This window comes from Asparagus officinalis, chromosome 10 (genome assembly GCF_001876935.1).
Source record: "Asparagus officinalis chromosome 10, Aspof.V1, whole genome shotgun sequence".
In the NCBI taxonomy this organism is placed as follows: Eukaryota; Viridiplantae; Streptophyta; class Magnoliopsida; order Asparagales; family Asparagaceae; genus Asparagus; species Asparagus officinalis.
In genome coordinates this window covers 57,425,938-57,450,413 of record NC_033803.1, presented here as the reverse complement: position 1 = coordinate 57,450,413, position 24,476 = coordinate 57,425,938, and the positions used below count along the sequence as shown (strand labels likewise).

The 24,476-nt window shown below is 35.0% G+C and overlaps 1 protein-coding gene across 8 annotated transcripts in view; it reads right to left on the bottom strand.

The window, feature by feature from the left end:
- Positions 1–9,922, bottom strand: part of LOC109825246 (ribosomal RNA small subunit methyltransferase I) — a 33,214-nt gene extending 23,292 nt beyond the window's left edge. For 2 of the 8 annotated variants that reach the window (XM_020392053.1, XM_020392055.1), the window contains exon 1: positions 9,509–9,922. In XM_020392053.1, coding sequence (XP_020247642.1) covers positions 9,509–9,724 — 216 coding nt within the window. In that variant the 5' untranslated portion in view covers positions 9,725–9,922. The remainder of the gene's footprint in view (positions 1–9,508) is intronic. The other 6 variants (XM_020392049.1, XM_020392050.1, XM_020392056.1 and 3 more) reach the window with 5 other exon arrangements.

The following is a 24,476-nucleotide window of genomic DNA, read 5'->3' as shown; positions in this document are numbered from 1 at the left end:
TGAGAAATTCTTCTTCTAACATGTTCAATTTCATGTTTATAAATGTTTCCCAAAGTTTTATCAATTTTGGAATAATTTGTTATGTTTATTTGAATTTACAAAATTAAGTTTTTAATAAGCTCATGTTCGTGCACATGTTCGTGCATGTTTTTGCAAAACAGATACGTTTTCACAATTGGGAAATGCGATTTGAAAAATTTCTTCGTTTACATGTTTATCTTCATATATACAAATATTTTCCCAAGTTTTACTAATTTTGGAGTTGTTTTGTTATTTTCAATTGAATTTACAAAACCAAGTTTTTAGCAGTTTTTCAGAAACTATATATCTGTGTTTAAACAGTTATGATGCGAAACGAAGCAGGGGGTCTATCAGAATCAGCGATTTAATTCGAACAACGCACCGTTTCGCTAAAATACATGATATTCGGTAGGAAATTAATTTAAAATAGTTAATATGACCGATGGATTTTAACAAGATTTGCAATGATAACCATAAACAATTCCAATCTCGAATAATTTAACCGCAATATTTATTATCATTGTACCAGTTCTACAATCAATATCAAGTTTTAACAATCACATGTTCAGTTCCTCACAACTCACAAATTTAATCAAGCAGTGAATATATGATAAGATTTCAGAGATGATATATTCATGCAATTAACTAACCAAATGAGATACCAGAAAAATAAAGGAAGCAAAACCTTCGTCGGTCTGAACAGACTCGATGTGTGCGACAGGGGATGCGATCGACGAATGGACGCGGGCAACGAGACGATGATGGCGACTGAAGGGTGCTAGTGAACGGGGTGGAGCAGTTCAATTACTGGATTGGAGAACAAAGGGAACTCTTCCTCCCTCCAGTCTTATGATAAAAATCTTCTATAGTAAACAAGTATTAATTCTTTCCACAGTTGCACTTGCCTCTCACGTGTTTCTGTTGCTAGCTGTAAAGTGAAGGAGAGTGGATAATTAAGAATGAGGCAGCCTAAAAATCTCCAATCTCTGCATCTGGACGTTCCTATCCTTTCAAGCACTTTTTTTTAAACGGAAAGAACCCAAGAAGGAAGACGGAGCAGCGAGCGCGATTTCACTTTCAGAAAAAAAATGGCGGAGGTTGCTCGAGGTGAGGGGTGGCGCTTGTGGAGGAGGGGATTTAACAGAGGTTTTGTCAGCGGCTATGGAGGAGGGAGGGAGGCCTGTGGGCGGATGGGTTTGAAGGGGAGCAGGGTTCTGTGATTTGAGCTGGAGGAAGAAGATGAACAGTGCGGTTTTCCGAATTTTCTTTTGTTTTTTTTTTGTTTTTTTTTTGTGCTGTAGAAGAAACGAAAATGAACTTGCTAGGGTTTCACACCTCAATTGAGCAAAATCAATTTCATTTTCATCTTCAATAATTCAATCTGATTACAGCACTCCCTTATAAAGAAAAGAAAATACAGTTTGGAAATCTTCTAAAATCACTCAAATCTCTCCAAATCAATTAGATACCAAAACTGAATAACTACTAAATTTAGACTACAATTCAAATTTTGAATTCAAACTACTAAAACTGAAAATTTAAAAAGTCAAATAACAAATTTGGGAAGCTGTCATTCTTGTCCTCATCAAGTTATTTCTCTCAACTGGGAAGTGATATTTTAGAAATTCTTTCTCTAACATATTCATCTACATGTCTAGAACATTCCCTCAAATTTTCATAATTTTTAGAGTTGATTTACTATTTTTAATTGATTTTCCAAAGTCATTTACACAAAATTTTAGCATCTGTCAAAATCTGGAAAAGTACGGTCGACCGTCACGGTCGACCGTGCTACAGTACGGTCGACCGTCAGCAGTCCAGAGAGCAGTTTTGCAGTTTTACTTCTCGCGGTCGACCACCGAAGTTACCGTTGCACAGTAACGGTAACTTGCTGATTTTTGTTTTTTAGTGGGTTTTTGGGGTTTTTTTTTGTTGTTTTCTTCTATCCTATATATACCCTTTTGTCATAACTATTTTCTACCAACAAGGGATGTTTTAAACAAGTTTTTACAAGAGTTTAAGTTTTGTTTAAGTGTGGGTTAAAAGTTTTAAGTTTGTGAAGATTGGTTCACAAGAAGAGGAGATCATCTTTGGTTTGAGCTTTCCACTTCACATCTCCATCTCTCTTATTCTAGAGAAGTTTTCTCAACTCAATTATCTAGCTTGTTTACATTTACATTGTCATATTTATATTTGCTAGATTTTAATTGAATTTTATTTTATTTCTCTTTGTTCGCACATAACCATTGAGCTTATAGTATTTCATACATAGTATAATTTGGGTTGTAGGATTGTATCATTGAGAGTGAGCTTCATTGTGTTCTCATCCATATTAGAGAATAATCATTTATTGTATTTGTGCTTAATTGTGAAGTTCATATTGTATTACACTTGTACACCGAGAGGAGTGGTTGGTGAGAGACGGGGTTGAATCCAAGAGGATTGGCGTCGGTTGACGAACCTAGAGAGAGGTCGCATCCGAGCACTTGAGGAGGACATGGACTAGGCCAACACTTAGAGGGTGTAGAGTGTAATTACAAGTGTGTAATTGTGAAGTTTTCGGTTAGCTAGAAAATCGAGTGTGAGGTGTAAACGTTATTCGGGTAAGCGTAGAAAACCCGGTTGTGTTAGTGGATTTCTCCCCGGGAGTGGGGAGCGGAGACGTAGGACGGAAGGTCTGAACTCCGTGATCATTTTGTGTGTTTGCATTGTTTATTTGCACACTATCACTCTTGTTTTGTTTATGTTTATTTTACCATTGTGTTAATTTGTATATCCTTGCATATATCCCATAGTATATCTCATTGCTAGATATATCTCTTTGTTCATATTGCTTATCCTAACTTATATATATTGTTGTATTTTATACTTACTAGTATAACTTATTATTAGTTTTAATTGGCATAAAATCGGATTAGATTAGCATAAGACCCTAATCACCTCCCTCGAGGGTCCAACAATTGGTATCAGAGCTTGGTGCTCTTTGATTTAAGGTCTAATCACCTTGAGTTAAAGATCCAAGTTATCTTATTTTTGTGCTAATCTAGTTTTGTGATTTTATTGTTAACTTGCTTGCTCATATATATACATTATGGATATGAACGGTGCACCTAGTTTAGGTTATACCATCAATATTACTCCTAGATTAGATATTTTTTCCTATACCCAATGGTGTATTAGATTTAAACTTTTTGTTCAATCTAGACACTTTGATTATGAAAAATTATAAATGATGCTTATATTGTGCCGACTTCGGAGAAATCCAAGTGGAATAAAAATAATCATCAAATATTTACAATGAACAAGCTCTTGTTAGAATTTTTACATAATGCGTTCAATTCATCTTTTTCTAACAAGCTTGATTCTTTTGATAGTGCTTACACATTGTGAAAACTTATAGAAGCACGATTCTTTTGATAGTGCTTACACATTGTGAAAACTTATAGAAGCACATCAAGGGAATTTGGAGGCAATCCGACAAGCTTTGGAGGATTCCGCTTCTATAGAAGCACATCAAGGGAATTTGGAGGCAATCCGACAAGCTTTGGAGGATTCCGCTTCTAGTTCATGTGAAGCTTCATTTTTATGCACACGGTCACTAGACGATAGTCCTAATGAGGTTTGCGAGTTTGAATCCGTCAATGATTTATCTAGTGATGAACTTGCTTGTGCTAGTAAAAAATTATTACATGCCTATAACAAATTACACAAAGATTTTATTAAATTATAAAGCAAGCATGTTGCATTAAAATCCGATCATGGGTTATTAGCTTCTAAGTTTGAAACTATTCATGATTCTTAAATCTCAAATGTTTCTAGTTTAACTCATGAAAAAAAATAATGCCATATTAGAAGTAGAGAACATGAAAAATAAAGTTGCTTCTTTTACAAATAACTATTTATATTCTACTTCTAATAAAAATGCATATGTGCCTAATGATGATTTGAATCTTGTGAATAAACGTATTTCATCTTTAGATTCAACTTTGAAAACATGCATCAATAATCATGAGAAGCTTATGAATATATGTGCCAAGACTAAGTCAAAATCATCCACTCATTATGCACACATGTATAGCAAAACTTATAAATGTTCTATTTGCGGCCGTCAAGATCATTTAGCTAAGTTTTGTTATGATGCACACAAACATAAGAATTCTAATGATCCTTGTGCATCTCATGTAGCTTCTTTATTTTGTACACTTACACATTCACATGCTCATTCTCACAAAGTTCATCATAAGCATGCTAGTGTGTTCAAGTGTGATCATTTGGCCAAGTTTTGCTTTGATTTGAAAAACTCAAATTTGCCAAATGCTTCTAGTAAATCACATGTCTTTAAATATGATGTTTGTGGTAGGTTTGGACATCTTGCAAAAATTTTTTATGATATGCAAAAAACTTCTAAGTTGTAATATGTTCCAAATAGACCATTGTTTAAGAATGTTTCTCATTTGCAAAATAATTTTAAAAGATAATCTTTATTTGCAAATGATTCCCATGCACGAGCTAATGGTCCACAAAAACAAATGGATCTCTTTCATTGCACATATTACAATCGAAAGGGTCATTTGAGTAACTATTGCTTTGACCGTGTTAGTACACCATATGTGCCCAAGAGGGTTCATAACCTAGGGCTTTGAGCTTAAATGATAGGGGTCATGTCCCTAACCTTTTGATACCAAGAATACTTGGGTACCAAAACAAATTTGATTTTAAACCAAGAATTTTAGTGTTTTTTATTTTTTTTCTTGGTTTTGAAAAATTATACTTTAAACTTTTGAACATGAAAACAATTCTTTTTGTTTATCAAATTCTTTTATTTTCATGATTATTGGTTTTGTTTTGATGAGAGGTTTGTGTTTATATAACCCTTCAGATTTATTGGGTGTTTATTTCCAAATCATGTTTACCGGATGCTAGAATGATTATATGGATTAGAACAAGCTTAAGAGCTTGATATATTGTTGCCTCTTACATTTTGTCAAAAATCTTGTTTTGATTTGTTGCTTTGAATTCATTATACTTCACTTATATGATGATATTTATGTGTTTGTGCTTATGGATCATCTATGTGTGTCTTATAATGCATTCTATATGTGGTTTGATCAAGTTCTACAAAGAAAGTTCTCTTTATTGATCAAACATTGTTCTTGGACTTAAATCTTGATTTATGATGTCATTTGGTTGATTTGTTTTCATTTGAAAACTTTTTGCATGATTCTCATGTTTCTCTTCTTTTGATTTCATAAATCTATGTTTATACACTATGGCTTTTATGTTTGAGTAATGAGACACTTCTTCCATTATGATATATCAATATGTGTCCTCATTACCTTGTAGCATGTGAGTAATATTTAGCATGTATGCATACTCACATGTTCGCCATGATCTTTCATTGCATATATTCTATATGGTATTTTGATAGGGGGAGCAATCTCTATATTTTTATACTCACTCATGCATATTGATAGAGGGAGCTTTCGCTCTATTCATTCTTTTGTTTTTCCTTTTTTGATGTTGTCAAAGGGGGAGAAATATTATGAATATATTCTTTTTGTTTATATGCATGATAATCACAATATTGTATATTCATTTCTTTTCATGCATATATCATTTTTGTAAATTATTTGTCATCATCAAAAAGGGGGAGATCGTTGGCCTTCTTGTTTTAATGATGTTTAATAAATAATTTACTTCTAATGTTGTTTGTCTAATATTTGTATAATTCTATTTATTGTAGACAAACAACATGTTAGAGGATGGATGGAATTGCGCATTCACGATCATGTCCAATGAAGATTGACGGAATTGTGGAGTGAAGCCTATGTAATTCAAATTGAAGATCCAAGTTCTAACTTCATCCGTAAGTGTACCGAGTTGAGCTACATCGAAGATCAATCAAGCTTGGGTATATTTAGTTTAGGTTTTATATTATGTGTGTTAGTACTTTAAGCTCAATCATATATACACACACATATTTGGTTTTTATAGATGGAGATGTGAAGTGGAAAGCTCAAACCAAAGATGATCTCCTCTTCTTGTGAACCAATCTTCACAAACTTGAAACTTTTAACCCACACTTAAACAAAACTTAAACTCTAGTAAAAACTTATTTAAAACATCCCTTGTTGGTAGAAAATTGGATTAGATTAACATAAGATCCTAATCACCCCCCTCGAGGGTCCAACAATGACTACCCTGCATGTGGCACAAACACGTTTGGATGACAAGCTTCCAAAGAGGGGAGAGTATGTATCCAATATTATATACAAAGGCATAGAAATAAAATATGAAAACCAATTATCATAAAGGCATTAGTTTCCAGAAATGATCCAAGAATCCACTTGCAAACGCTTCGCTCAAACAATGATTTTACCTAGCTTGTGATCTAGAAGACACAAGTACTCTGTATGTGGCAAAGACATGTTTGGATGACAAACTTCCAAAGAGGTAAGAGTACGTATTCAATGTATACAAAGATATGCAGTTGTGGATAGCTTCTCCAGACACATCAGGCGCATTTATCAGATACCAATGAAATATACTTGGCCTAATTTCAACCTAAGCAATCCATTCTAGAAAATATGTACATCATAAACTATTTACATTTCTGCACTCATGAGCAGACAAAAGTGACCAGTCTTGATGGGATCTAACCCCAGTCCTACATCAAATTTTGATACGATCAAATAAATGCAAAGAGATGTCCTAATATAAAGTCAACCTTTGGTCCATTATCAAGATGGCAAGCAACAGCAAGGCCCCATCCCTTAAGTTGAGACCAGTAAGATGGAAATTGAACGAAGTAACTATTAAGTAGTTTATACAATCACAGTTCTTTAGTGAAGTCAAGCTCGCCATCTAGCTCCAATTGGATAAGCAGGGAAAAGGCAGATGTAAGAAACAAGAAACAAAAGTGACGTAATATAAAAATGAGAAATTATGCAGTAGACAAGAGGTTTGTCAAATGGTCATTAAATCTGAACTTTAGTAGTTTCCTTTTTTTACCTGTTCTTCATTGTCGCACCAAGTCGTTAATGACTAAAGGAGATCCTTGTGGTTAAAAAGAGAAATTATGGTCCTTATATAAGAAGACGCAAAGGCAAAGATTTCTTAGAAAAAATAACGGAAGGAACATACACAAAAACACTGATGAGGTAACAGATAACATAGCTGGTAGTAGACTCCATCATAGACCTAAGAACCAATTTAAAAGATTTTTACATGAGAAACATCTTACAGCTGAGATTTGGGGAACACCCCTTTCATATCTTCGTAGCAGTCAACAGAAGTAAGAACAAAGAATGAGGATGGTAGTTCTGCTTACTAAGAACAAAGAATGAGGATGGTAGTTCTGCTTACAAATTAGTCGCTGAGGCCAACTTTACAGAAATACTTCTCCGTCATCTACTTTTTTTATCAGTATTTTCAAAGATGCAACTGCAGCATGGTTTTAAATATCGGCCGATAATCCGATATTATCGCCGAGTTATCGGATTTGGGAGCTTTCCGCTAGGATAAGTAGGATTTTTAATCGGTTATCGTTTTTTGAGGTTTATCGACGAGTTATCGGCGATAAAGGTACTTATCGGCCGATAAGTAGGCTCTAAATATCGGCTTTATCGGCCGATAAGTAGGATTTGGGAGCTTTTACTTTCTTTTGGATTTGCTCTTTGAATGTTTACAAATTATGAACTATTTGTTGCTTTTGGAACTTGGTTGATTGGTGATTAGCTTATGTTTGTTTATGGATATTGATAATGGCTCATAACTACTAAATATCAATTTAGTAAGTTAGTTTATGAATCTCATGATTAAACAATAATTATGTAGATGCGTAGATGGTTCTTCATTCTTGATGTTATCTTATTATTTGCTAGTTTATTATTCCATTTTGACTAACATTATATTATTTTTCAAGCTTATGTTTGTTTATTATTTGCTAGTATGTTACTCCGATAAATACTATTTATCCCCGATATATCCCCGATTTCCGCTATCCGATAAGAATTTTGACCGTCCGATAAATTTCCGATAACCGACATTTAAAACCTTGAACTGCAGAACTCTACAACAGATCAGGTTGTAGATCTACTGTAGTGTGTGGATAGAGTATCAAGACCACAATTGAACCATGAATCATGAATGAACCAACTGACTTAGGGTGGACATACCGCTCTGTCCAAGTTTAGCAAGTCAGCCACGAATATGAAGTAACAGAATATAGAAAAGTCTACTTCACCCATTACTACATGCTCCTAGTATAGGTTGAATTCATGGTTAACAAAATATGGGGAACTTTGATCTTAGTCACTAACATGTTCAAGCCATTGTTTTAAAAAGCGGTTTAGGAGCCTACCTAGGCGGCAACTAAGGTTAAGTCATATTCCAGATGTTGTGCAAGCATGGGTCGCTTAAGCAGGCCGACTCTATATCTAAACCTAGTATGCTGCTGCTTAAGTATAGTAACATGTAAGAGAACGGGTTTGGTCAAAATGGATCTAAAATGGGTATCTATTTGCCCCAGGAGCTGTAAATTTTGTGCCTCCAACTTCGACAGAAACAATTGCCTTAAAAAGATAAAGTGCCAAACTAATGCCCTGAGGCGGAGCTAGCTAAGGCCCAAAGAGGACTTGGACCACCCCGATATTTGCATATTTGCAAAATATGTGCCAGCATCATGGACATTTGCTTGCTTCTCCCAAAAAACATCATGCACAGGTGCAAAATCCATCCCAAAATCTCAATTTGCAAACTAAAGACAAATCATCAACTTTGGAAAAAGAATATTCCCATCAACTTTGTTGGATATGGTGAGTAAATATTTGACTATTTTCTTGATAGCTTTACATTGCACTTATAAATTAACCTATCAAAGTTGATGATTTATTAATTTGGAAGGTATCTTTTTTCCAAAGTAGTTGATGATTGGTGATAATTTTGAAAATATTGTGATTTGAGGGGAAGTGATGTAAATATGCATAGTTCAAGGGGTATGTACAGAAAACGCCAAAAAAGAACCCGGTTAATCATAACTTTCATAAATCATAGGCTGCAAATATGTAAAACCCCAAACTTTCTCAAAATTCCATGGTTCCTGTCGCGAGTTGCGAACAAACTGCGTACAGATCACGAGTCGTTTTGGATTTCTCGCAAGAATTCTCTCCGACCGCATCCGCCTGCATTCCCTCCACCCTCATCCGCTCGCATTCCTCCACCTCTATCTTTCATACTCAATCAGACCTTATTCTTATACGTTTCCTACGTTTTCCCCTCTTCCGGTTTGAACAACATGTGAAACTCTGTGGTCAGATTAACCATATCTTCATTTAGATCGAATTCCAAAAGACCTTTCATTATCAAGACACCCCAAATGATGTGTTCACACAGACACATTCTAGCAAACAGTTTGTCAGCAAGCAATCATTCATGAAAGAAACAGAGAAACAAGTTCACAGCTGGTGATGGAGGTATTATATTGTACCGAATTTGATGCAGTTTCTCTGCGTTCAACGCTCGGCTGCTCATCGGCGGCGTCGCTGGAGCTCGGAGGAGAGGTGGAGGAGGAGACGGGCCTCGAGAAAGCCAAGCGGAGGAGGGACGGAGACGATGGGATTCGATGAGGAGGGTGGTGACGGATTAAGAGGAGAGGTTGGGGTTTAAGAGCTAGGGTTTTAGCAGCGGTGGCCAGAGCGTTCATCTCGTCGTTTCTTTTGAGCAACAGAAGCGAGTGAAGCTGCTCCCTCGCTGAAAGAGGGCAAGTTTCACAAAAAAACGAACCTTGGGGGCGGATCGCACAAAGCCCCTCCTCGGCTTTGAGAGTTTTAGAGAAAAGGCCCTATTAACTTTGGGGAGTTTTCGCCAAGCACCCTGAATTTTTTGAGGGAAATGGGGGAAACGTCTTGACCCGCGGGTATATGTATGCAAAGTTTCGTACGAGGTAGGGTAGGGTTACAATAATGGCGCGGTTTGGCCGTGAAAAGGGTAGTTAATGTATCATTACCTATATGGATATAAAAGATCTATATCATTCATTGTTATCTACATTCATCAAATGTTTATGAATCAAAAATATGGTTTGAATTTTTTTATCTTATAATTCAAACAACTCAAAACAATTGATACTTTGTTGTAAAACTAATAAAGTAGAGTAGAGAAAGTAGACGAAAAGTAGAGAGAAAATTTATTTCATTCGTTCTTCATTGCTATATCAAAGTGAGGTAGGAATACCTCTATTTATATACAAACTAAGATGGTGATACATTAATCATATTAATTACTCATTCATGAACTTAGTCTTTCAAGAACATGCATTGTGTTGTTCTAGGAAGAAGATTAATGTACTAGGGGAATATCAACTTCTTGCGAAACTAAATGGACATCCATATTATTTCATCACTCCCCCTTGGATGTCCAACATTACACAAAGAATATGCCTCGTTAAAACCTTACTAGGAAAAAACCAGTGGGAAAAAAATCCTAGTGAAGGAAAAAGAGTACACTATTCTTGTGTATTAGTTTCTCCCCCTGATTCAAATATCATTTGATATCTTTCAACCGACGCATTCCAATATTTTTTACCAATTTCTCAAAAGTTACAGTCGGCAATGCCTTAATGAATAAATCTGCCAGATTATCACTCGATCAAATTTATTGCACAACGATTTCACCATTATTTTGCAAATCATGTGTAAAGAAGAATTTTCGTGAAATGTGTTTCGTTCTAATTCCTTTAATATATCATCCTTTTAATTAAGCTATACAAGCTGTATTGTCTTCAAACAAAATAGTCGGAGGATTTTTATTTTCAGGAGACAATCCACTATTCTTCTGGATATAGTGGATCATTGATCTTAGCCAAATACATTCTCGGCTGGCCTCATGAATTGTAATTATTTTAGCATGATTCGAAGAAGTGGCAGCAATTGATTGTTTCGTAGATTGCCATGAAATAGAGGTGTCACCACATGTAAATAAATAACCAGTTTGAGACCTTGCTTTATATGGGTCAGATAAATATCCAGCATCAGCATATCCAAGCAATCCAGATCGAGAGTTATAAGAATAAAATAAGTCAAGATCAATTTTCCTTGGAGATAGCGAAAATATGCTTTATATCGTTCCAATGTCGTTTTGTAGGAGATGAACTAAATCTTGCTAATAAATTCACAGAAAATGATATATCTGGTCTTGTACAATTAGCAAGATACATTAGTGCACCTATTACACTGAGATATGGTACTTCAAGACCAAGAATCTCTTCACCTTCTTCTTTTGGTCTAAAAGGATCCTTAGCAGGATCAAGTGACCTGACAACCATTGGGGTACTTAATGGATGTGCTTCATCCATGTAGAACCATTTTAATACCTTCTAGGTATAAGCAGTTTGGTGAACAAAAAATCTATTTTCTAAATGCTCAATTTGTAAACCAAGGCAAAATTTAGTTTTACCAAAATCTTTGATCTCAAATTCTTTCTTCAAATATTCAATTGCCTTTTGGAGCTCTTCAGGAATTCCAATCAGATTAAGATCATCAATATATACAGGAATGATCACAAAATTTGACTCATTCCTCTTTATAAAAACACATGCAAATATAGGGTCATTTGTATAACCTTCTTTGACTAAACATTCACTAAGACGGTTATACCACATTCGTCCAGATTGCTTGAGTCCATACAAAGATCTTTGCAACTTAATGGAGTACATTTCTCTAGGATTTGATTTACATGCTTCAGGCATGCTAAATCCTTCAGAGATTTTCATATAGATATCATTATCTAATGTTCCATATAAATAAGCAGTGACTATGTCCATCAGACGCATATCAAGTTTTTCATGTACTGCTAAACTCACAAGATATCTAAATGTAATTCCATCCATTACTGGAGAATATGTCTCATCATAATCAAATCCCGGTCTTTGTGAAAATCTTTGGCTACTAGTCTTGTTTTATATCTCACAATTATATTTTTCACATTTCTTTTCCTCACAAATACCCATTTATATCCTACTGGCTTTACACCTTCAAGTGTTTGGACTACAGATCCAAAAACTTTTCATTTAGCCAGTGAATCTAATTCAGATTGGATCGCATCTTTCCATTTTGACCAATCATTTATTCACCGACATTCATCAACCGATCTGGGTTCATAATCCTCGTCATCTTCCATAATATCAAGTGCTACATTATATGCAAATGTATTATTGACAATTACTTCTCTCCGTAATAACAAAATTTATTGAAGTTTTATTTTCTTCAGGAGTTGGCTCTTCAGGAGCGACCTCTTCAGGAGGTTAAATTTTGTCATTAGTAATATTTTGATCATTCGATCCTCTTTTCTTTCGAAGATTCTTATCTTTGGAACCAAGAGGTCTACCACGCTTCAGGCGTGCTTTAGATTCGTCAGCACTTTTAATTTGTCCTTCTGGGATATCAATTTCAATCGGAGCATTTTCTGCTGGAATATGCAATTTAGTAATTCTTCTAGAATCACTAAAAGCATCTAGTAATTGGTTTGCAATTTTCTGTAAATGTATAATTCTTTGAACTTCCAGTTCACATTCTTTTGTATGAGGATCAAGAAAGTCTAATAATATTTTCCAAGTAATTTCCTTTTTCGGTTGATCTTTACCTCCCCCTAATGTCGGGAAATGTGATTCATCAAAATGATAATCTATAAATCTTGTAGTAAATAAATCACCTGTTAATGGTTCAACATATTTAATTATAGAAGGTGATTCATACCCGATATATATCCCCAATCTTCTTTGAGGGTCCATTTTAGTACGTTGAGGCAAAACATATACCGCACAACCAAAAATTCTTAAATAAGAAATATTGGGCTCGTGACCAAGAACTAATTGTAAGGGAGAATAAATATGATAACTTGTCGGTCTAATTCTCATAAGTGTTGTTGCATGTAATATAGCATGTCCCCAAGTAGATAAAGGAAGTTTAGACCTCATTAACAATGATCTTGCAATTAATTGAAGCCGTTTAATAAATGATTCGGCTAGACCATTTTGTGTATGAACATGAGCTACAGGATGTTCAACACTTATCCCAATAGCCATGCAATAATCATCAAAGGCATGTGATGAATATTCACTAGCATTATCTAGACGAATTTTCTTAATGGAATAATCAGGAAATTGTGCTTGCAATTTAATTATCTGAGCAAGCAATCTCGCAAATGCTAGGTTGCGACTAGATAATAAACTTACATGTGATCATCTTGTTGATGCATCAATTAGTACCATAAAATATCTAAATGGTCCATATTATGGATCTACAGGTCCACATATATCACCATGAATTCATTCTAGAAATGCAGGGGATTCAGTTCCTACTTTCGTTGGTGATGGTCTAACAATTAACTTCCCTTGGGAGCAAGCAACACATGAGAATTCATTAGAATTTAGTATTTTTTTATTTTTCAATGAATGGACATATGAATTTGTAATTATTCGCCTCATCATTATAGAACCAGGATGTCCAAGGCGATCATGCCAAATCATAAAATCATTGGGATTAGTAGACTTCTGGTTTTTAAGATGATACATTTCAGCTGCACTTATTTTTGTATAATATAAACCAGAAGATAGAGAAGGCAGCTTTTCTAATACGCATTTCTTCTCAGAAATGGTATTTGTAATCAATAAGTATTCACCATTTGTCTCATTCATCGTCATGATATGATATCCATTTCGGCAGATATCTTTAAAACTTAATAAATTTCTTCGATACTTTATCGAGAGTAGTGCATTATTTATGATAATTTTAGTTCCTTTGGGGAGAAATACAGTGGCTCTTCTGGAGCCATCAATCAATTTATTACTACCACTTATTGTGTTAACATTTGTTTTTTCCATTTTAAAATGAGAAAAATACTTCATGTTTTTAAGTATAGTGTGTGTAGTAGCACTATCAATGAGACAAGTATTATCATCACCATTGTTTGATCCCAAATATTTGGCATCCATTTTTTCTTCAGGAAGAAATGACAAAGAAAATTACAAACAAAAGTAAATATCAATAAAGTTCATAAATTACAAAATTCATAAAGAAAATTATATAAAAGATGCGAAAATAACAAAATTCAAAATGTCGGGTATTTATCATGGGATCATTTCGCAACTTCAGGTTGCTCAAGGAAATCAGCTACATTGAGGTGTGTGATATCATCAAGATCATCATAAATATTATTTTGATCAATAAAATTTGTCTCGACATTTTTGCCTTTCCCTTTTAATAATGCCTGAAGAGGTCAACAAGATGTTTTGCCGTACGACAGGTACGGGACCAATGACCTTCTATTCCACACCGGTAGCAAATTTCCTCATAATGTTTATTTTCTTCACTTTTCTTATCATTATTGTCTCATTTTTTAGAGTTGTTTTGTCTTCTACCACGGCTATGATCAATGTGATTATAAGGCACATATCTACCACGACCTCGTCCACGATAATGGCTATGTCCTCGGCCTCCTCCACGGCCATGTCCACGCTCACGACCATGATTTTGAGGTTTAGTTGCATTCGCTTCAGGGAATAGGCTAGAACCAGTAGGTCAGGATTCATGATTTTTCAATAATAATTCATTATTTTGTTCAGCTAAAATGAGGCATGAAATCAATTCAGAGTATTTCTTAAATCCTCTCTCTCGATATTGCTGCTGCAGGAGCATATTCGAGGCGTGAAAGGTGGAGAATGTTTTTTCTAACATATCATCATCAGTGACATTTTCTCCACACAATTGCAATTGAGAGGTAATTTCATACATTGCAGAACTATACTCACTGATTGATTTAAAATCTTGTAGGCTTAAGTGAAGCCAGTCATACCGGGCTTTTGAGAGCACGACCAACTTCAGATGGTCAAATCTCCCCTTCAAATTATTTCACATAGTAAGTGGATCTTTCACAGTTAGATATTCAGTTTTTAATCTTTCATCCAAATGATGGCGAAGGAAAATCATAGTTTTGGCACGGTTTTGATTTGACGTCTCATTTTCTTCCACAATAGTGTTTTCAAGACCTTTTGCAGTAAGATGTATTTCAACATCTAACATCCAAGATAAGTAGTTCTTTCTAGAAATATCAAGTAGCGTAAATTCTTGTTTTGTAAGGTTAGTCATAGTGCAAAATAAATTGAATTGGAAAGAGAAATTGTACCTCGAAAGTTTATCCAAAATAACAACATGTGCCCAACGATGAATCTAATGGACTTGAAGAATATTGTTTCAATGGTAGAGTCTCGTGCTGATAACGAATTGTAAAACTAATAAAGTAGAGTAGAGAAAGTAGACGAGAAGTAGAGAGAAATTTTATTTCATTCGTTCTTCATTGCTATATCAAAGTGAGGTAGGAATACATCTATTTATATACAAACTAAGATAATGATACATGAATCATATTAATTACTCATTCATGAACTTAGTTTTTCAAGAACATGTATTGTGTTGTTCTAGGAAGAAGATTAATGTACTAGGGGAATATCAACTTCTTGGGATTGTGTTGTTCTAGGAAGAAGATTAATGTACTAGGGGAATATCAACTTCTTGGGAAACTAAATGGACATCCATATTATTTCATAACAGAAGATTAATGTACTAGGGGAATATCAACTTCTTGGGAAACTAAATGGACATCCATATTATTTCATAACATATTTTAGATTGTTAAAGATTCATTTCTAAATCATTAAATGTATAAGCTAGAAGTATTTAACTAAGGTGTTTTTTTAGCTATATAAAGTTTGCAGTGCATAGATCATAATGAATGGCGTGAGTCATTAATAATAGTGCTCCAACATATTATTTTTATAGGTGTGTATAACTAACTTTGTTACTGTGTATTGTAACCCTACCCCTATTTGATTCTAATAACTAGCTGTGAAGTTTGAATTTGCAACTGATCAAAATGGTTATGCGATAAAATTATTTTAGATCATGTTTGATTTTTTTTCTAGGAAATAAAATCAGACAAAATCTTAGCCTATTCTTGGAGGTGAATTTCATGGTCTGAGTTGAATTTTTCACTCCATAACATTTATCCAATATCATTCAATACATTATTTTCCTACTTACTATGTAAATAGAGCAACTTTTGGAGGTCTAGCCTTAAGGGTTGTTTGTTTCACCCAATTTATAGATAAGGATTGGTATTTGATCTGGCAATGGCAAAAATGTAATATTTGAATTCTTTATCAATCCTAATCTTGAGTTTGGCTCAGAAAAATTTTATGGATTCCAAAATCTATAAAGGTGGAACAATAGCAATGTTTTATGGAAACCCAAATCAGAAGTTCATGAGAGGAATTGCTCAAAAAAGCTGACAACGGTCCTTTCTCTTCATTTTTGGATTCCATATCTTCATGAGCACGAGCCCTATATCTGGAATCGACAACTCCCCCAATTCTTCTCCCGCCTCTTCCCAAGCTTCTTCGCACCTCCTCTCCCGCTGTTCTTCGATTCATGACGTTGGTGGGTTCGGTTGGTGGATTTGGCTTCACCACCTCTTCTCAATCTTCTTTGCCCTAGATATTGGCTTCGGCTTCTCCCGCGACCCTTTATCCCACCTTGTCTCTTCGATTTCTTTTTTGAAGATGAGGCTCGACGCTTTGTTGGCTTTGGTGGGCTTTGTGAGTCTATTCCGTTCAGTGGGATTTGTTAGCTTTGGTGGGTTTTGTGGGTCTGTTCCGTGTTGGCAACGGTATCAATTTCTGAATTATTCCCTTGGCAACTGCAGGTATAAAACATTTTTGCCCCAAAATGTGATCGTTTCATTGTACTTGCTCTGAGGAAATTAACATTAGTAGTAGAAAGCACTGGTTTTAAAATTTTATTACATGTCTAATCTCTCATGAAACAAGGGTTTTGGTACATAGTTGATTATTGATTTTTGGTTCTCTAGATTTTTTGTTATTGCAGTCCTTCAAACGATTAAACCATGGAATAAAAACCTTAATTATATTTGTTTGATCAGCATGCATGCTTAGGGTGCAAAATATGAAATAGTTGTTTCACTGCTTGATATAAATTTGTGGATATGTAAATATATGGTTTTACGATTTCAATATTCTTATTAGTTATTTAATTATTTTTAATCTCCAAACATTATTACTATTAAGTTGTAAATATATGCTAATTTTACAATGGATGTAGATGAATAACGTAGATGAAGAACAATTGAAGAGGATGTGTGCTAATACAGCTGTGTCTACGGTGGTCACGATAATAACCTGTATTCTAAGAATGCGTGCTAAGCGCAAGACAGTTTCATCTTGTATGAAGGAAGAAAAAATTAAAAAAATTGTTGCAGAGAAGCTCACTTCAAACGTGTATTGGAAGGTTATAATCATAGTTGTCGGTCTTATATTAGAATGAGACTGAGTGCCTTTTTTAAACTTGTTGAGGTATTAAAAGCAAACAGTTTATTAAAGGATACCAGACATGTTCAAGTCGAAGAATAGCTCACTATGTTCCTAAGTATAGTGGGTCATAAAACTAAAAATAGAATAATAAGGACTGGGTTCATAAGATCTGGAGAAACAGTTAGTAGGTATTTCAATAAATTCCTACAAGCAATGAATGAGTTACGTAATCTCTATATGAAGCAAGTTCCAAATGAGAATCCTACAAAGATTACAAACAACATAAATTATTTTCCTTACTTCAAGATAAAAATAATACATACCCCTCAACATTTGTTTTAAGTAAATAGGTATTTTATTGAATATTTTATAACTTATATATTTTTATAGGATTGCATTGGTATGATAGATGACACACAAGTTGATGCAGTGTTACCCAATAACCTAGTTGCCCGTTTTAGAGGGCGAAAAGGTGTGACACAAAATGTCCTAACAGCCTGCACCCCTAATAAACTATTCACCTATGTTCTAGCTGGGTGGGAGGAAGCAGCAAATGACTATAGGATATTACAAGACACTTTGTCGAGACAACAGCCTTACGGGCTTCAAGATTATGATGGTATTAATTCTTACTTGTTCACATTTAAAAAAAATTAAATACTTGTCAATAGTGTGATCTTAAGATATTGTTCTATTTAATGTAGGTAAATATTTCCTATGTGATACTGGATACACCACAATGTCAGGCTTCATATCCCTATATCACGGTGTACGATATCATTTAGCTCTTTGGCTTTGGTTTTCATTAGGTTTGTGGAGCTTGTGTAGCTCCTTGGCTATGGGGTTTTTGCTGTCAGGTGGAGCTTGTTTAGCTCTTTGTCTTTGGGTTTTTGCCACCAGGTTTGTGGAGCGTGTGTAGCTCCTACGTTTGGGTTTTTACACTTTGTCGGTTTTTGAGCTTGTGTAGCTCCTTGGCTTTGGGGGTTTTGTTGTCAGGTGGAACTTGTTTAGCTCTTTGGCTTTGGGTTATTTTTTGCGTTTTTCTGCTGTTGGTTTTGATCTCAAACATTGGGGTTATGTTGCTATCGGTTGACATTTGGCTGGAGCACGATGTGCTCCATAGTTGATATTTGGCAATGATGATGATTAGCATTTATTGAGAATGCAATTTAACTTACAGTGTTTATTATATTCAGATGAGGCAAAATATGATGAGATTGCAATCTACATTGAATTGACAGTGTCTAGGCAAGGCAATCCATCATTAGAATGTAATCTGTAATAAACCTATAAGTTATATGTGGGGCATTCAATTTTGACAAGTTGATCTATTCCTGAGCTATACAATATCAACTAAAATCTGTACTCAATTTCAATAATAGTTTTCATTACAATATCAATAGTTTTTGCAAGTATAAGTACATGACATACGGTTTATAATAATTAAAATAATACAAAAAATTGCTAATAAAATTGCTAAAATTTTCCAAGCTAATAGTTGATTTTTGACAAGTCTCAATTCTTTCTTCATCCTCTTTGATTTCAAAAAATATTTATCTCCGTACCTTTTTTCTTTGACATATTGGTTTCCTTGGTTGCTTATTTCTCCTTTTTCATCAGCCCATTCAAAAAAATTGCATTATTTATTTGGGAATTTTGCACACCCCTAATAACACATTCCCTTATTTTTACCATTCTTGCACACTTTCATGGGTGTTCGGAGATTGCAGTCACAACAAACTTCATAATTTTGGGGGCATTCTTCTGATATCATATTGATGTCCGGGAGGCAAATTGCGAACAATGAGAATTTATAAATTGGTAAGAATGAAGAATGAATTGGAAAAATAATCCCTCAAGCTAAATTATAGCCTCCAAGGCCTTGGAACTAGACATTGCTGCAGTATTTCGGATTTGAATATTAAACTAGCCGTTGCTATAGTGTTTACAGATTAAGAATTGGAGAGTTTCTATAAAGTTGGATTCTATTTTTCTATGTTATAAAAAAAACATAGAATGCAAAAAAAAAAGGATTCCATGAATCTACAAACTTGTTTTAAAATTTTTTATGGAATAGGTAGGAATCCATAAAAAAAAACCGGATTCCTAATCCTATTCTTGCTCTCTAGTGAAACAAACAGCCCCTTAACAGACATCTGGGCCAAATCTAATGGCCCTACTTTCCAGATAATGGGCCTGCCTTCAAAGGGCAGGACTACGAGAGCCACACAATGACTAAAATATGCCCAAAGCCCGGCATTCAGCCTTTATCGAATCAACATTTTGCGTATCCGTATTCATGGTTAGGATCACCCCACATTGTTTGGTGCTTTGAATGGAAATGCATTCACACCGCCACTGCCATTCTAAACAGTAGTTGTGTCATGTATGGGGTAGTTTAGTTATTTCACTATAGCCATACACAGGGGCGGATCCAGGATTTTAGTTCTGGGGGGGCCACGTACAAAAGATAGATAAAAAAAATTTCTTAATGTAATTTTATTCACAAGAGATATACCACAACCCAAATAAAACGAGTAGAATAGCCAACATCAATATCTTCAAAATATTTCAAAAGAGGAAGACAAATATTATATAGAAAATAGTCAAATAAGCATCATCTATTTTTTTATAACTAAAATTTCTCTAACTAAAAGGAATTCGATGTTCCTTAAAATTTTCAAAGTCTTCAATGATAGCATCAATGCTCAGACTTTTAGCAATTTCTCTTTCAATAAACACCATTAATGCGTCGGAGAGGAAAGCATCATCCATTTTGCTTCGAAGCCTAGTTTTGACGATATTCATAGCTAAGAATGATCGTTCTGCAATAGCAGTAGAAACTGGAAGAGTAAGCACAAGTACGATCACTCTAAAAATGAGGTCGTATGTAGCAGATTTATTAGTCTTTACCAACCATTGACACAACTCAGAAATGGTTGAAAGAGTTTTGAAGTCTGACCCTTTGACTACATTATGCTCATAATGTTTCAGTTGCATCTTCAAACTCTCTTTTTCTTCACTTGTAAAATCTTGTGCATAAAACTTGACAATAATGCTCTTTTCTTGAATGAATCCATTAGTGTCCACAAACCACAACACAATAGATATTTGCTCTTTTTTTTTGACTCATCACAGGCTTCATCAACAATAATGCAATACTTGGCAACTCCAATTTCTTCACGAATTGCATTTTTCAATCTCACTGAAAACACATGAAGTATTTGTTTTTGAATATCATGAGTTGTATATTTGGCATTTTTGGGAGCTTTCGCAATTGCCTTTGAAAATTCGTCATTCTCCATGGCCAGCACATCAAAAAATTTAAGAAAATTTCCACGATTGGACGAACTAGATTTCTCATCGTGGCCTCTAAACGGAATCCCTTGGAGTGCAAGCAATCGCACCACAAGTACGTGAGCTCTTAACCGAAGACGATTTGTTGCAACTTGTTCAACATTGAAGTTGTCGAATCGCCTTGATATATGCTGCGGTTGGTTCATCAAATCCCCACATGCCTTTTCAGCATTATGATGGAGTGAAGATACATTATCTTTTCCTATATGGCCTAGGAAAGCACATGCTTTTCCGCTTCGAACTTTCTTCCAACTATCAAAACCATCAACAACAAAAGCAGTTTGATTTTTGCACCCCGATGGCTTGTTGAAGAGAAAACATGGAAAGCAATATGCTTTATCTTTAGCCGGTGAATACTCCAACCAATGAAGGGGGGCGTGGCCCCCCCTGGACTGTATGTAGATCCTCCCCTGGCCATACATAGTTTAGATCACTACACATGATGGAATATTTTGATAGGAAATGCATTCACGACATCGACTCAGTCGTCGACTCAGGGCATCATGAGTCTATGGAGATGGCGAGCAGGAGGTAGTTTAAATATTTTAATATCTTCCATCTATGGTCCAGATCATCCTATGTGGTGAGTGTTCTAATAGAAAATACACTCGCCGCGCTCTTAAAAAATTCATTGTACTCTTAAAAAATACATATGTATGACATACCCATTGTTCATGTTCTGCAATCCAAGTCTTTGAACTAAGATCTCTTTTCCTCCAAGTAATGCAGAAATTGAAGCCAAGCTAGATAGATTCCATGCCGACCGCAAGTATCTCGTCTTTATCTCAACACCGTGAGGGCTCGTGACAAACTCATGCGACTAATTCCCCCATATGATCTGAATCCAATCAAGAAGTCCATAACCATGGGCTTTATTATTTATATCTTACATTCTTTATGTCCAAAGTTAGGACCAGACTCAGCATCAAATCCATTCGTCACCCCTCAAATGTTGGAGGTAAACGTGACCACTACCTGTTAATTTCAGGCTTTCAGCCTGTTTAATCCTGAATTTTGAATTAATTAGATTCCGGCAACAACAACAACAACAAAAAAAGTAGAGAGACCATTATTTAGAGGGTGTCTTGAGGAGATTTTTTTAACCAAACTAGCTTTTAAGCTAGCTTTTTAATATCTACTTGTTTAGTAAAATATCAAATAAGTTAGTTTATAAGATCCATTTTCAAAAACTGGTATACCTTAACTTTTGAGAAACTAATTTATAAGCTCATCTAAATAAGCTAGTTTTGACTAAAAAATTATTATTATGCACAAACAGTTTTTATAGTATTTTTATCATAAAAACTAAACAATAAAAGCTAGCATAACTTATAAGCTTTAAAGAATGAGCTCAGCCCAAACACTTATTAATCACAAGTATCTATTATTAAATATTATTCAATGAATAATTGAAATTCAATTTAAATACTAAAACTTATTACATCACTACTGAATAAGTTTCACTAGCTCCTATCTTTTACTAAAAACAAAACATAATTGTCAACTAAATACTAGATCGTTGTAATAATATCAATAGTCTTTCCACTACATACAAACAATGAAGAGCAACCAAAATTCAAAATTTCTACGTACTCTTTCTTTTAGTTTGACAAGAGAACTTCTCCATGATGCTCTGAATCATGATTATCAAAACTCCGGACGTGGCCAAGAGGCACCTCCCAAAGCCCTGGCTTGAATATCCTAGGAAATTATATTTAAAAAAAGACAAATTTGAGACCATGAAGTACTCTTTCGATGAGACCAATATTCTAACAGAAGAGACTAATATTTTAATGGATGCGGCCTTAAGCACCCGATAATGGAGGGAAAAGAAAAAATAAGCGGGAAATATGGGAGTCAGCTTCTCTCTGTCTCTCACTTCTATTAGGTGCTTAATTAGCTCTCATAGAAAAACCCCTTCTTTGTGCTTTAGTTCTGTAATCTCAATAATATTATCTACATATAAACGGTTTAATTTCATGATATATTTTTCCATGGATAATCTCAAGAACAGATCTAATTAAAATTAGGGTTAAATGCAAATAGATTCCTTGTAGTATCGCCCAATTGCAAATAAACCCTATATAGTTCTATTTATGCGAATAGACCTCCTGAGTGATTTTTTACTCTTGAAATAGTCAAAAACTATTTTAAGGAGGCAGATAAACCCCTTAGATGATAATTTCCAGTTGCTACTTTTTGGGAGTAGCTCTATGGAAGTTAGGTTACGGTTCAACCGTTAGGTTCTGAGAGGATAAATGGATAGGGCACAACTCTTTCAGGAACTTATTCCCTAAGGTATATAGAATGGCATTCACCCTAACTGTGGATGTCAAATCTCAAGGCTACTTCCTTAATCAAGGGTGGAGGTGGCAACCTTTCATCAGAAGGGGATCAACTATGAGGTTGGGGAATTGATTAATAACCTCCACCTCCTTATCAGTCCCCATATACCCACTTCAGATACCTCTCCAAGCTCTGTTTCATGGCCTCTACACCTATCTGGTGAATTCACAGTCAAATCATTCTATGAGTTCCTTATTAGTAGGGGATGTTCAAATACCATGTTCTCTTTATACAGCAATCTATTATTCCATGCAAAGTGAATTTTCTTTTGGATCTTATCCAAAAGGAAATTGCAAACTAGAGCAATGCTAGCAGTAAAGGGTTGGACAGGAGTTATCATATGCTCATTTTGTCAAACAAAGGAAGAGACTGATTCTCACCTTCTCTATTCATGCTCCTTTGCCTAATTAGTCTAGGATTATTTCACTCCTAGTTTTTCGTCATTAATATGACCTGCAAATTTTGATTCACTTCTGGAACCAAAGGGTATCTTCATTCCAGACAATAAGCAAACGAGACTATGAAAGGTGGTATTCCCAACCTTGTGCTAGTGTATATGGAGGAGTCCAAACAATCTCATCTTTAACTCAGTTGTCCCCATGCCACACTTGATCACTTCTAACGTGGCGTCTCACACTCTGTTCTAGTCAGGGAGCATAGGCTCAAAGAAGGCGGATGCTATCAACTCCATTGCCAAGGAACATGTACTGGAAGCTCTGTTGCACCAAGACTGAGTCGGTGACAACTTTGGTCAGCAGAATCCTCAGTAGCCTCCAAGCTCTTAGGCTCCTTTCGAAGCCTTGTTCAGACATGTCTGTTTTGATACTTGTTGTTTATGCTAGAATACTATGTTTGTGCTTAGGTTGGGTGTGCCAACCAATACTCTATTTTTGTTGGGTGTGCCTGAAATTACCCTAGAGGAGGGGGGGAGGGTGAATATGGTATATGTGTAAAACCCCAAAAGTTTGAATAAATTATAATGAATAATAATAAATATGTTATATGGTTATAAATAACATATTTTGATGTTTGAGTATGCTAGGGATTGATTTGAGATCAATCCAATGTATATATATGAATATAGATGAGAAACATGCACGAAATCATGCACAAACCTGAAACTGAGTTGTTAGTAGTCGACTACTACTTAGAGTAGTCGACTAGTAAGGTCGTTAGTCAACTAATGAAAGTGTTAGTCGACTAATTGGGCTATTTCCAGAATTCTTTCAGGTTTCGGGTTGGTTTTATTTTATTTTCGAACCCAGTTGTTTATACCCTTATATATACTCGTTAAAACCCTATTTTCAGAGATATAATTTGTGAGAACAACAACCACCTTCCTCCTTAAACCCTGGCCCTAGTTTGTGAGATT